The sequence below is a fragment of the Oncorhynchus nerka genome, linkage group LG7 (assembly GCF_034236695.1).
Source record: "Oncorhynchus nerka isolate Pitt River linkage group LG7, Oner_Uvic_2.0, whole genome shotgun sequence".
Taxonomy (NCBI): Eukaryota; Metazoa; Chordata; class Actinopteri; order Salmoniformes; family Salmonidae; genus Oncorhynchus; species Oncorhynchus nerka.
In genome coordinates, this window is record NC_088402.1 from 54,988,481 (window position 1) to 55,004,089 (window position 15,609).

At 43.7% G+C, this 15,609-nt stretch overlaps 1 protein-coding gene across 3 annotated transcripts in view; it reads right to left on the bottom strand.

The window, feature by feature from the left end:
- Positions 1-15,609, bottom strand: part of LOC115131983 (helicase ARIP4-like) — a 66,935-nt gene that overhangs the window by 31,459 nt on the left and 19,867 nt on the right. For 2 of the 3 annotated variants that reach the window (XM_029664121.2, XM_029664120.2), the window contains exon 2: positions 10,386-10,540. In XM_029664121.2, coding sequence (XP_029519981.1) covers positions 10,386-10,482 — 97 coding nt within the window. In that variant the 5' untranslated portion in view covers positions 10,483-10,540. Of the gene's footprint in view, positions 1-1,529; positions 1,905-10,385; positions 10,541-15,609 lie in introns of those variants that run through there. The other variant, XM_029664122.2, reaches the window with a different exon arrangement.

Below are 15,609 nucleotides of genomic sequence, written 5' to 3' on the forward strand. Positions count from 1 at the left end.
CTAATGCTTTTTACAGGTAGCTAAGAAGCTAACTAAACGCCGTAGTGGTGGGTCGTGTGGCAGAGTTGAGTGAAGCAGCTTCAACGGTAAACTTGACCCGCCCTAATAAATCAAAGTAAAATTTTACAAGCTGAGGCGCATCACGTTATTCACTTAGCATATCACAGATCAGAAGTGTTTTTTCCCCGCTTTAATGGAAACCCAAATGAATCACACCTAGCCACCCCAGTGACTTTCCATAGCCCCCCTACACACCACAGCACGCTCTGCCCATTGCAACAACTGGGTCACTCAATCATTTGAACTTTTTGGACATTAGACCAGTGGAAATCTGTCCTTTGGTCTGATGAGTCCAAATTTGAGATTTTTGGTTCCAACCGCAGTGTCTTTGTGAGACGCAGAGTAAGTGAACGGATGATGTCCGCATGTGTGGTTCCCACCGTGAAGCATGGAGGAGGTGTGATGGTGCTAATGGTCTAAATTTATTCAAGGTGACACGGTCTAATTTATTCAAGGCATGCTTAACCAGCATGGCTACCACAGCATTCCGCAGCAACATCCCATCTGGTTTGCGCTTAGTGGGACTATCATTTGCTTTTCAACAGGACAATGACCCAACACACCTCCAGGCCGTTTAAGGGCTATTTTGATTTGTTTAACACGTTTTTGGTTACTACATGATTCCACATGTTATTTCATTGTTTATGTCTTTGCTATTAATCTACGAAAAAAACCTGGAATGAGTAGGCGTCTCCAAACTTTTGACTGGTACTGTATATTTTTCAGTCAGGGATTTTTCTCCACGTTAATGATCCCATTTTCGTTTAAAACGTTCATACCCTAATGGAAAATTCCCCCATGACCATCTAGGAGGTGGCCCCACTGGGATCACAACAACTGTCCATCCAATCAACTACCAAAACCAGAGGAATGGACAGAAAGAAGAGGATAACGAGACCCAACCACAGGCTACCAGTAATCCCAATCGTATAGAAACAACGTGGCCACATTCCTGTATGATGTGGGCTGTCGTGTATAAAAACATGGTTGTTGTAGTTGACCATGTGTTGCTCCTAATGTTGCACCCAGCCAGACTACTACCAGTATAACCTAACATTAATCCTCCCACTTGTTTAGGTTACCATAGAAACAGTCAATCAAATAGCCCCCCAGATCAAACAAACGAAGTGCTCCCCAACAGGGAACAATATGAGAGTGAAGAGAAAGAATGAAAGGCTAGCGGGTGTCAAACTAATGCATAAGTAGGGAGCGTTACACAACGCTGGTGCGCACACTTACAAAACAACTCCAATTCACAGACAGTAACCACAATGTAAAAACACCCTTGTTAAATCATCACCATTTCTCACTCACAACAAATCATCCATCCACACCTCTTTTCCAGGTCATCATTTATTCATTCGAAGTGTCCTCCTCAGACATCACCCCGACTTGCTGCGGTCATAAGGGTCAGTGACGCTCGCACAGAGAAGGGTCAGTGTGGCAGCGGGGTTCAGGGGATCGCCTACCTGTAAAGGTCTCCGACTCTTCCAGCAGCAGCATGCTTAGTCTCCGTGAGGGGTGTGTGGGGTGTCCAGAGAGCGTGTAGCAGGCGTGCAGTTTGCCCCTCTCTGAGTAGTCTCCCTCTCCGTTCCCCTGCTCTGATGGTGAGGAAATCGATGGTCTGAGTCCAAGTACCGCTGTCTGCTCCCGAACTCACTAACACACTTCCTCTAGTTGAAAAAGTCTGCCTCAAAGCTGTAAGGCAGAACCGATCTTCTTGTTTACCTTTGTCTCTGTCGCTATCTGTTTTATCTGAGGAGATGTTTTTCCTACTGACTTACTGAACCCGTGAGCGGCTGGCAATGTGAGTTGTGAGTCAGGCTCACGGCAACCAGGAAACTACTAAAAACTCCTTACATAAGCGCTCATGCTGGAGCCGGGCCCCTAGTGGGGGTAGGGGTAGGGGTGTGTGTGTGTGTCTATGTACTCAAGCTTAGAGAAACTCTCAAAGACTAAGTGGTAAACATAAAAAGTACACCAAAACCTGACAATATGATAAAACCTCTCCACTGCCATTCAGCTCTTGCTAGAGCCAGACTCCCCCTTACTCAGGATTTAGACACTTACCCATCATCTCTGTATGAACGATGATATACTCCTACTCTGGAATGGGTTTCATGTCTGTCCTCTTGTCAAGCCAGAGTATCCGTGTCAGCTCTACTCTGCCTCTGCCATGCTGCCCCAGTCTCACAAAGAATAGAGAGCGTGGTTCTGTAACCAGGGCCACCGCCACAAAGGACAGAAGGCTATTGGGACCATTATAAAACGATGAGGCGCTGAAAGCAGCCCGGCCCTGCCTGCCAGTCACAAACCCCCCTTCCACCGGTAGTGTCAGTATGTCGTCAGCAGACACCTCCCCCTTAGCAAGGCTGCCTTAGGTAACAGAGGTAAGAGAGTTCATTCAGACAGGGGGAACGAGGGAATAAGGAAGGAAAGGGGGACGTTCAAAACAATGCAGCGGACTTCGATCACGGGACCCTTTCAAACACACAAACCCACCCAGCTTACCCAGATCAATTTCCAACACACACACACACACACACACACACACACACACACACACACACACACACACACACACACACACACGTGTGGAGGCTGCAAACAGTGACCCACATCTTTACACTCCAGTCCCCACCTTGTGGAAGAAAGAGCTAGAAACAAGAGAGGAAGGAGGAGAGGAAAGAAAAGGTAGAACCAGCCCTGTGAAGGTTGCTAGCTTGATAATACATCACCCAAAAACTATCTTTTGTTATTTTCATATGATGTGGGCTGGTGACACCTTTCATCTTGAAAGTCCAATATCTTGAAAACTTGACCGCTGACATGCAAAACATGTTGGGACTGTATCAACAGTGGACTAATGACAAAAAAAATACCCAAACATTGTTTTTGAGTGTATTTCCTCACGTCCCAAAGAGTAGCAACACTAACACACATTTCCATAGACACGCCTTGACTTTGCGCAAGTCGTTTGGCTCACATTTCTCTCTGTTTACACAATCAGTCTCAGCAAATGAAAGGGAGGCATGGACTGAGTAATTGACAGTTATAAACAACATTTCAATCCAAGTCAGAATGTACCCGTTGAGTGACATAGCAAAAGGAAAACAGGGACAAAACAATGTGCTGGATTTGTTGACTGCTGTACAAAACAGACTTCCCTACTATTTCCTCCCAACACACACACACACACACACACACACGTGCGTGTAACAGGGCTCTAATGTGGGACCATTTTGGATTGCATTTGCACCTAAATATTTTGCTTCATATAGGAGCACGAGATAATAATAGTAACGATTAGACTTCAGTGCTTTAAGAGATGTTTGTTGTTGTTGCGCATAGTCATTAGCATCATGGTTGTGCCATTACTACAGCGACAACGGCTTGTTTCTAACACAAACAGTTCAAAAGAGATGACCCAACATTTGTTCTTTCTATGGCAGATTGGCTGGCCATATTACATTTTTTTCCGACCATGGGCCAATTGTTTACGCCTTGTTCAGTCACGTTACCTCAATAGCTAGCTAGCTAACGACCTGGTAACTTTGCTAGGAGGCGACATCCGAACGTTTGGGGGCACAGGAAGAAAGGAAAAGGGACAGCTTCTTCAGGAGATCAATGATCATAGCAATGAATGAATAACAGATGTCTCGCATGTCTTCACCTACTAACGATGTTCTTAAATAGACTTAACATTTTTATGGAAGATTTAGGTTTCTACATTGTGAAAAGCACATAGTCCACAAACGACTGGTATTTGCGTCAACATATATATTTACAGGATCACATACTAGTTCCTAGAGCACAACATGTGCCTCAGAAGTAGCTATAGCACCAATTAGGATATTCCTCAATCGATTCAAACAATATTTTCTGGTGCTGCTAAATGTTATGTCGTCCTCTTAACTTTTATAAATTGGGAGAACCACTGCTACCAATGACAATGTTTAATATAGAGCCTTGATGACAAGTGCAAAACATTGAGCACACACACGCACATAAAACAGCTGTATTCTTGGATGGGGAGCAGCTATTTTGTGACAGTGACAGCGTGACACAGCCTTTGTAGTACCTGCCCTTCCAGTCTGTTCAATCATTACGTTATCCCCAGGCCCAGCTGTGTCTCCAGTCCTCCATCCCTCTTGTTCCCATCTGCTCACCCAGTATCCAGGGCTCTCTCTCACACACACACACACACACAAAACCTGACCCAAAAACAGGAGCTGCTGCTGGGCCGAGGAACCAGCTCTGGGTGTGCTTTCTGCAATTATGAAAAGCCCAACTAGTGCTTGTGAAAGAGTCTTTTGGGGCGTTTAAATTAAACAAATCTGCCACCGAATAATGCAGTGGACTTACACGCGGGTGCGCTTGTCTGAACAATTTGCACATCCATGGCCTCACAATATATAAACACCTTGTAACAGAGCCTCCACCTGGTCTCGTCAACAGGATATTTTCAGTTGCTCTCAGCCACCCTCGACTATTCGTTTCAAAGTCAAATGTTGAACCAATGGCTCCTGTGGTTCACTGGACGGTGGTGCATCTGCTGCAGCTCAGTGCTGCTCCACGGGAACCAGGGGGTGGGGATGCCTGTACACTCTGCTCGTTTGCTCCTCTCCCTCCATGCCTGCAAGCCTGTCCCCCTGCTTCACACAGCCAGTCATTCTATACTTTGTTTCTGGCAAACCTTTTGTGTCTGTCTGACCTCCGCTGCCACCCTACCTGTACATTTCCACTGCCTCAAGGTGTCGGTGTTGTTTTGAACGGTATGTCTCAGATGGGTGAGTAGGCAGTGAAACAAATGTAAAACTATGGAGCTGGGCCCGGGCCTGGTTGCATAAAACATTCTGGGGGACAGGGTTCAGGGTACACAGAGAGGGAAGGAGGGCCACAGCACAGGGGGAAATGGGCACACCTCACAGAGCTGAGCTCTCACACCAACACAAGGGAAATAAAAAGGCAGACGGGGGAGAGGGATGGGAGAAAAGAAAGAGGAGAGAAGTTTGAACGGAACTTCCCGTGGGAGCGTTGTGAAGGTATCGTAGCAAAAGGGTTGGTCAAGAAGACAAAACAGGTATACAGAGAGAGAGGGAGAAAAACAAGTATGCTCACAACTTTGAGAAAGAGAAAGGGGGAGAGAGACAGAGAGAGAGAGCGTCCAGGCTCTGGTTGTTATGGCGACAGTAACAGCACAGAGAGCGGGTGGCATGGGTGACGGTGCTCTGTGACTATTACCCAAGAGAGAGAGGAGAGGAAGGAGGGAGAAAGAGCACAAAATACACTTCAGAGCCCAGATTAAATATGCTCATTCAAGTAACATAGGAGAACGAACAGTTAATTGGCCAGCATGCATGAGTCAAATGCTAACATAGACTGTTGCTGCCCCAATTATGACAAACACATGCACTAAGCTCCCCCTCTCTGTGTGTGTGTGTGTGTGTGTGTGTGTGTGTGTGTGTGTGTGTGTGTGTGTGTGTGCGCAGTGTTGGCTCAAAAAGAACATAACAGGAAATATGTCACGTTAGTTACATGGCCCCAAAAGACACCATGTTCTCTGTGATGCTCCACCTTCCATGGTCTAAGATAGATATCATCAACACATGTTGGACTGCTTGTAAGTGGTGTGCTTGTAGGTGGTGTGCTTGTAAGTGGTGTGCTTGTAAGTGGTGTGCTTGTAAGTGGTGTGCTTGTAAGTGGTGTGCTTGTAAGTGGTGTGCTTGTAAGTGGTGTGCTTGTAAGTGGTGTGCTTGTAAGTGGTGTGCTTGTAAGTGGTGTGCTTGTAAGTGGTGTACTTGTAAGTGGTGTACTTGTAAGTGGTGTACTTGTAAGTGGTGTACTTGTAAGTGGTGTACTTGTAAGCGACGCTGTGCTTTTTTTTGACACCACACCAAAAAGCAAGTTCTGCAGGCTCTAGTTTTGTCTAATCTTCATTATTCTCCAGTCGTGTCGTCCAGTGCGGCAAGGAAATACCTAGTTAAGCTGCAGCTGGCCCAGAACAGAGAGGCACGTCTTGTTCTTCATTGTAATCAGAGGGCTGATGTAAATTCTATGCATGCCAGTCACTCTTGGCTAAGAGTTGAGGAGAGACTGACTGTGTTACTTTTTATAAGAAACATGAACGTGTTAAATCCCAAATTGTTTGCGTAGTCAACTTACACACAGCTCTGACACGCACACACACACACACACTTACCCCAACAGACATGCCACCAGGGGTCTTTTCACAGTCCAAAAATACAGAACAATTTCAAGAAAGCATACAGTATTATATAAAGCCATTATTGCATGGAACTACCTTCCATCTCATATTGCTCAAATAAGCAGCAAAGAAACACAGATAAAGCAACACCTCGCGACACAACGCCTCTCCCCTATTTCACCTAGATCATTTGTGTGCATGTATTGATATGTAGGCTGTGTGTGCCTTCAATAACAAATCTTCTGTTTTTCTGTCCAATTCAGAGCTATTCTTGTCTATTAATGTTGAGTATTGTGTCATGTTTCATGTTCTGTGTGGACCCCAGGAAGAGTAGCTGCTGCTTTTGCAACAGCTAATAGTTATCCTAATGAAATAACAAATGCCAAGGATGGTGTGGAATTGTATTTGACTTGATGGGAAAAATAGGCCCAATTCCCAGGCTCATACAGCTACAGGTGAATGGCAACATGATAGCTGATACATGTATCATGTGGCTCAGAAGACTATTTTGAGAGCATTTTCATGTTTAGTTAAAGAAAGAGACTGTGCCGACCTGAGGGTACATGATATGTTATGAACGAGGTCAAGAACCTTGCTCTGCAGCTTGGAGACTTTTACGGTATACCAGTGATTTTCCCAGGAAATGTTTTAAACTTTTAAACACAAGCAATTCTGTTCTCAAAATGGCACCAATCACTTTTTAAGGTGTGTCCTGAAAGTGTATTTCTGCACCACGCTGACTGGAAGCCACAATAAAACTACTCGACCGAATCATGTTTAGGGTTCGAAAATTCTGCTTAACTTTCCCAAAAGTCTTAAGTTTTTCCGAAATCCCGATTGGAAGATTCCCAGAATCAAGAAGGAATAAGAGGAAATCTGGAATCCTCCAACCAGGATTTCAGGAAAAACCTGGGAATTTGGGGAATGTAAGTAGAATTACACAACCCTAAGCACGTTAAATGCCATGTCATGTTGAAGCTGATGGATCAGTGCAGCACCTGCTTGTGGCTATATGGATAGATATCTGGTAACCAAAAGACAGGAATAGGAAGAAATGAGACAGATATAGAGTTAGTATGGAGATGGCAGAGGGAGGAAGTGATCCTCACTTCCCCGGGCCTGCCGTTGGTACTAGTGACCTTAATCCTACAGCAATATGTTAACATCCAGACAGACCGGGGCATAGAGCACAGACGGGGAGTAGGGTTACGTAATGTGTACATATGTCTGACGTATGTGTGTGTGTGGGTGTGTGTGTCAGAGTAAGTAGGAGTGTGAGAGTGCATAAGTCCTGACACTGAGCAGAGTTAAAGTACAGTAGCTAGCCTACATGTTGAGTAGTTATGCATATTTTTTCTTTTTTTAATAGTTACATATTGGGATATAATCTTTGCGCTAGTTGGGTGGTACCTGCACCGAACCTCCAGTATATTCCCTTCATAGATTGTTCTCTGTCTTTTTTTTAATAGGGAGCCAATTTGTTTTCAGCCCCTTTAATTTCCCTGACTGATCAAAACTCGTTCTCTCATGTTCTCGTCTCTCTGCAGCAGACATATGGTAAGCGATATGTTTACTACATCGAATCGCAATAAAAATCACTGTAACGAATGGCAATGCACATCATATCGGCACCTAAGTATCGTATCGTGAGGTCCCTGGAAATTCCCAGTCCTAATATTGAGGGCAATCCCTTTTCCTGACTGTGAACCAACTATTTCTATAACAAAACATGACAAAGAACAGAACACACAGACAAACTCTATTATTAAACCCAACTCTGATGCTTAAGGTCGCTGTGCGTGTGTGAGCGCCCGCGTGCTGCAGTAGAGCTGTACGGCTGAATGAGCCATAGTTGCGCAGACACAAAGAGAACCGGAGGAGGCGAGGGGTAGAGGGCTGTCTCTCATAACGCAGTGTCACAGTGACATAGACAAAAACGGCTGTGTGAATGTCACCACAACCCAGGGAGTGAGCAGCACAGAGAGGGTAGGAGAGGGAAATAACTGCCCAGAGAGTGGGTGAAATTGCGCTTTGGTGATGAAATTCAACTTACTGATGTTTAAAATGCATTTTAAACAAGACAAATATGATTATTCACGTTCTGAAACGTTCAGTGGGGACTTTCTACCATTGCATTACCAGCATATCCAAAAAGTCAGATTTCGTAACCTAATACATGCGACAATAAGCACCGAGCTCTGTTGACAGAGCAGTGCAGCTTTCTCGCAGCAACTTTTAGGATTGGACATGTTGAGCCTGTAAGGTAGCCTTTATTCTCGCACAGCATCCAGTCAAGCTGATGCGATGCTGAGCAATTTTCTTTCATTTGAACCACTTTTTTCTCTCTGGCCTCCATTGATTTAGTCACCTGAAGTTTAGCCATCATACAAGGGTAAAAACTCCAATAACGTTTCAACGGATTATGACAAAGACATGAGGTTTGGACCATTGTTTTTTTTACCCATTGGTCAAAATATGAATATTTCATTGGACACCCTACCCTCTCTCTCATAGGTATGAGCACGGTTAATTAATTAAGAGAATATCCGAATGTAGACATTAGTATTCGACTTTGATTACATGTTCTGTGTGGACCCCAGGAAGAGTAGCTGCTGCTTTTGCAACAGCTAATAGTTATCCTAATGAAATAACAAATGCCAAGGATGGTGTGGAATTGCATTTGACTTGATGGGAAAAATAGACCCAATTGCCTTTTTCCACATTGTTACAGGTGAATGGCTTATTCATGATAGCTGATTAAATGTACATTTTCCTCATCAAGACTATTTTGAGAGCATTTTCATTTTAGTTAAAGAAAGAACAGAAATGCCTGAGGGTACATGATATGTTATTCAGAACCTTGCTCTGAGACTTGAAACTTGAGCTATACCAGTGATTTTCCCAGGAAATGTTTTAAACTTTTAAACACAAGCAATTCTGTTCTCAAACTTCATTAGAGTCCAACTGTGGTATATTCAATTGATTGGACAAAAATTCTAAACCTGTTTTCACTTTGTCATTATGGGTTATTGTGTGTAGATATATTTGTATTTATTTAATCCATTGTAGACTAAGGCTGTAACGTTATAAAACGTGGAAAAAGCCAAGGGGTCCGACTACTATCCCAATGCACTGTAGCTTGTAAAACTGGGAATTTGTTAATTTGATATTCACGGTTTTTTTTTTTTTTTTACCTATTGAACTGCCTCTTTCAAGACATAGATCCCCTCGTCACTTTCTGGGAGTCACCCTCTTGAGTTTCGTTAGCAACCCTCCGAGTGAGTTGGTAGGGGCGAGGGGGAGTTTTTCGGGGATTCACTGTTTCGCTACAAGGATTCAGTCTGGTGAAGATTTGAAGATGCGAGGCTAGAGCCCTCAACGTTTCGTCAAACCAACCAGGGTGGTTTTGTTGATTACAAACACAAAGCACTGTTGTTGACAGGCTTCAGTTCAGTTGGCTTTTCTTTATTCAAGCCAAGGCAGTTAGTAGCAAGCAGTGATCCAAACGCTTTTTAATTTGTTTTGTGCAATGCCTCTCGGGCAGACTGATAGCGCAGCAGCAATCTGGTAATTACAAGGCTAAGGGAGCGCACCAAATAGCCCAAAATAGCCTTGCTAGCTGGCTATCATAACTAGCTTCTTTACATGGATTTGATGCAGTCAAGACAGCCACTACCAGATGGTATGACAACTTATGAAACAGTAACACGTTTGCCTAACCCCCGACCCCTCCTGAAGCAGAACAGAGTTCAGACAGGATTCATCTCCTGTAAAGTCATGCTACCAAAGACTACCCCGAACATCTGTGTAAATGCTGCCAGGTACAGACAATAAGAAAGGGGAACACACGGACGCACACCACTGAGACGATATGACTGCAGGTTTTCAAACCACTTTCATGACATCAGTTCAATATCACTCCTGGTCACTTGCACCTCCCCAATGACAAGTATTTTCCTCCCATTTAAAACCCGTTGTATAGGCATCTTAGTTGACGCTTTCCATGCCAGACATAATATCATTGGACCGTAGCCCACGGAATCATATCATCTCTACTCATGGAATTTCTTTATACAACATTTAATCAGGATGCGTGTGTCTTTCAGTTTCCACCTACCGGGGATGTCATCTTCATCATCGCCATCATTCTCATCCTCCTCACTGTTGAGGCAGTGGGGCTCCATGTGTCTCCCCGAGGTCTCCTCGTCAGACATGGTGTCCCCTCAGTCACGCCGGGGGCATTACCTAGGCATCCTCACACACACAGGCCATCTGCAACACACACACACACACTTATTTGGACACTGCTTTGGCATAAAAATGTAGCCTACAGTTATTTAATTTTTGTTCTATGTCTTGCAGTGCAAAAAAAATCAAACATAGTAATTTAACACACACACACACACTACCTTGACAATCTCGCAGAGCGACAACTGACAACATACAGAATTGGCAATGCATAACTCAAAGCCGTCTAACAATACCATTGAAACTACAGCCCGACCGATGCATCATTTCACTGGTACTTACTGCCGATAACCGATATTCAATAAAAAGGATAAAAAAATGGAATCTCATGCCACCTGAAAACTTATTGTCACAATGTAAGAAATCCACATTTGAAGCATAGAGTGGCTTGCGAAAGTATTCACCCCCTTGGCATTTTTCCTATTTTGTTGCCTTACAACCTGGAATTAAAATTGATTGTCAATACTTTGTAGAGCCAACTTTTGCAGCAATTACAGCTGCAAGTCTCTTGGGGTATGTCTCTATAAGCTTGGCACATCTAGCCACCGGGGTTCCGCTGGTGTATCCTTAAGTCATACCACAGATTCTCAATTGGATTGAGGTATGGGCTTTGACTAGGCCATTCCAAGAGACTTAAATGTTTCCCCTAAACTTCTTAAATCTAGGGTGCAGTATTCGGAAGTTTGGATGAATGAGGTGCCCAAAGTAAACTGCCTGTTACTCAGGCCCAGAAGCTAGGATATGCATATAATTGGTAGTATTGGATTGAAAACTATTTTTTTCCAAAACTGATAAAATAATGTCTGAGTATAACAGAACTGATATAGCAGGCGAAAACCCGAGGACAATCCATCCAGATTTTCCATCCAGAATCAATGGCTTCCAGTAGATATCAAGTATAGAAAGAGTTTCAGGCTTGTTTTTTGTTGTGTTGCTCATCGGTGAATGCGCACACATCGTTATTTATCTCTGGTAATGAACATATTATTCGCCGTCTTAAATTTGATAATTTATTTACATATTAGGGTACCTGACAATTGATTATAAACATTGTTTGACTTGTTTGGATGAAGTTTCGGGATTAATTTGTATGCATTTTGAAAGAGGGAAACCGGTGGATTACTGAGTCAAGCGCGCCAACTAAACTGACTTTTTGGGATATAAAGAATGACTTTAATCGCTATTTCTGACTTTTGTGATGCCTCTGCTTGGTTGGAAAATGTATGTAATGCTTTTGTACGCGCGGCACTGTCCTCAGATAAACCACTCAAGTGTTGCTTTAGCAGTATGCTTAGGGTCATTGTCCCGCTGGAAGGTGAACCTCCGTCCCAGTCTCAAATCTCTCCCTCAAGTATTTCCATGTATTTAGCGCCATCCATCATTCCTTCAATTCTGACCAGTTCCCCAGTCACTGCCAATGAAAACACATCCCCACAGCATGATGCTACCACCACCATGCTTCACTGTGGGATGATGTTCTCGGGGTGAAGAGGTGTTGGATTTGCACCAGACATAGCGTTTTCCTTGATGGCCAAAAAGCTCAATTTTAGTCTCATCTGACCAGAGTACCTTCTTCCATATGTTTGGGGAGTCTCCCACATGCCTTTTGGCGAACACCAAATGTGTTTGCTTATTTTTTTTCTTTAAGCAATTACTTTTTTATGGCCACTCTTCTGTAAAGCCCAACTCTGTGGAGTGTATGGCTTAAAGTGGTCCTATGGACAGACACTCCAATCGCCGCTGTGATGCGTTGCAGCTCCTTCAGGGTTATCTTTGGTCTCTTTGTTGCCTCTGATTAATGCCATCCTAGCCTGGTCTGTGAGTTTTGGTGGGCAGCCCTCCCTTGGCAAGTAATTTTGCACGCCCAATTTTTCAGTTTTTGATTTGTTAAAAAAGTTTGAAATATCCAATAAATGTCGTTCCACTTCATGATTGTGTCCCACTTGTTGTTGATTCTTCACAAAAAAATACAGTTTTATATCTTTATGTTTGAAGCCTGAAATGTGGCAAAATGTCGCAAAGTTCAAGGGGGCCGAATACTTTCGCAAGGCACTGTATATATATATATATATATATATATATATATATATATATACACACACTGAGATCATGTGACACTTAGAGTTCACACAGGTGGACTTTGTTTAATTAATTATGTGACTTCTGAAGGTAATTGGTTGCACCAGATCTTATTTAGGGGCTTCATAGCAAAGGGGGTGAATACATACAGTGGGGCAAAAAAGTATTTAGTCAGCCACCAATTGTGCAAGTTCTCCCACTTAAAAAGATGAGGCCTGTAATTTATCATAGGTACACTTCAACTATGACAGACAAAATGAGAAAAAAAATCACATTGTAAGATTTTTTATGAATTTATTTGCAAATTATGGTGGAAAATAAGTATTTGGTCACCTACAAACAAGCAAGACTTCTGCCTCTCAGACCTGTAACTACTTCGTTAAGAGGCTCCTCTGTCCTCCACTCGTTACCTGTACTAATGGCACCTGTTATCAGTATAAAAGACAGGTGTCTTACACTTTCATTTCCCTCACTGTAAAACAGTATATCGGCAGATATATTGGTATCTGTAAGTTGTTCCCACCCAAAAAATTAAAATTGGACCCAGTGCTTGACTTTGGCAGGAGCTCACCGGAACGGAGTACCGGCACTTCAAATTTTCTACTGATCGAGTTCCTGGACCTCTCATAATATTTTATCTCAAAAGTATTGTGCAGTTACTGCACCAAAATATAAAACAGTACCAGCATCCAAAATGAGTACCGGCACCTATTTTAGACCAAGTCAAGCACTGATCGGACCCCCCCAAAAAACATATAGACCGGGCTCTACATAAAACATCGACTTCATTATCACACATGCCTATATCAACAACCAAACATCTCCTCCAATCTTCAATGTTTCCAATACAACAGTCACTGAGGATTCCCTGGGTTTCATCAGGGGAACATGGTGGACTTTCCAAGAGGGTGGATCAGAAGTAAGGTGCAGGGGATCACCATCATCATTCATACCCCAACCCTGTTCTCTTTATTTTTTCTCCATCTCTCCCCCCTCCAACACCTCTTCTCTTCCTCCATCTTTCCCGCTCTCATTCCACCCCCTTTTCTCTCACCAGTGGTTCGGAGGACCCTCCGGTGATCAGCCACCCCCACTCTCCTCTGAACTTAATCTCCAGCACCACTGATTCCTCCTGATTCTCATTTCCCCCTCTTCAGTCTCAGTACTACCAGTCTCTCTGGCTGCCTCCTTGTTGCTTACATAATTAAATTAGCTGTTTTTAAGAATTAAGCCTTCAGATAGCTCTTTGTTGACTGTTGCTGGGTGTTATCATCCACTATCAGCACCGGCCTGTACCATACCCGCCCTAAGCTCTCTCCTGGCCTCTTACACTGAATTTGTCCTGCTAGGTGACCTATACTGGGACATGCTTAAACCCCCTGACCAAGTCTTAAAACAATGTGACTCCTTAAATCTCTCTCAGATTATTATCAGTCCCACAATAATCCTGATAGGCATCAGTCCGGTGTTTTCTGTAATGACCTTAGTGATCACTGTTTTTTGACTGGCTCTTGTTCAGGCAAAATGAGAAATAAGTGCACTCAGGCTATCTGGAAGGCCAAAGTGTGTTACTTTAAGGAGCAGTTCTCTCTCTGTGGGTCTAACCCCAAGAAGTTCTGGAAAATGTTGAAAGACCTGTAGAATAAACCCTCCTCGTCACAGCTGCCCATGTCCCTTAATGTTGATGATTTGTTGTTATTGACAAGGAGCGTATGGCTGAGCTCTTTAATCAACACTTCATTAAGTCAGGATAACAGACACAGCCATGTCTCCTTGCCAGCAACATTTCCTCATCTCCCAGCCCTTCTAATGCAACTAACCCTGATGCTCCTCCCTCTTTTTCCCCCTTCCCTGCTCCACAGTTTCTTCCTGCAGGTGGTCACTGATTCGGGGGTGCTAAAAGAGCTCCTTAAACTTGGCCCCCCAAAAATAGCTAGGTCAGATAGTTTAGGGATGCACGATATAATCGGTATTGGCCGATATTAGCTAAAAATGTAACACAGAACTAGAGCTACACAGAACTAAAGCAGAAAAATACTAAGCCAACAACGAAACAAGTTGAAGTCGAGCAGTCATTTGAAAGAGCAAGAACATTTCAGCGAGAACTCACCAGGCGAAAAGCATAAAACACCAAGATAATGGAATTCGTTGCCCTTGACAATCAACCGTTCTCTGTCGTGGAAGATGTTCGCTTTTGCCAACTGGTCGAGCACAGGTACACTCTACCAAGTAGGCTGTATTTTTCAGATGTTGCCCTACCGGAGTTACACAGTATTGTTGAAACGCACATCCATGAGCTACTTGCTATGGGTGTCACTGCATTTAGCTTCATGACTGATATTTGGACCAGTGATGTCAGCCCCATGAGCATGCAGAGTCTGACAGCACAGTGGGTCGCCGAGTACTTCGTACTGAGGAAAGCTCGATTGCACGCTCAGGAATGTGCTGGTTCTCATACCGCGGCTGCCACTTCAATGGCATTTGAGAACATGAACACACTCCTAGCTCCATTCGAACAACTGACTGGAGAAATAAGCTCATCAACTGCGTTTGCAGCAGACGTGATTACCCTCTGTCATGGCTAGGGTTGAACATTTGGGGGAATATTCAGAGGTGGAAACTTTCTGTGGGAATTAATGGGAATTAACGGAAACATATGCAAATTAATAGTAATACCATTTAAATGTAGATTACATTTTACATTACATTTAAGTCATTTAGCAGACGCTCTTATCCAGAGCGACTCACAAATTGGTGCTTTCACCTTATGACATCCAGTGGAACAGCCACTTTACAATAGTGCATCTAGGTCTTTTAAGGGGGGGGGGGGTGAGAAGGATTACTTTATCCTATCCTAGGTATTCCTTAAAGAGGTGGGGTTTCAGGTGTCTCCGGAAGGTGGTGATTGACTCCGCTGTCCTGGCGTCGTGAGGGAGTTTGTTCCACCATTGGGGGGCCAGAGCAGCGAACAGTTTTGACTGGGCTGAGCGGGAACTGTACTTCCTCAGTGGTAG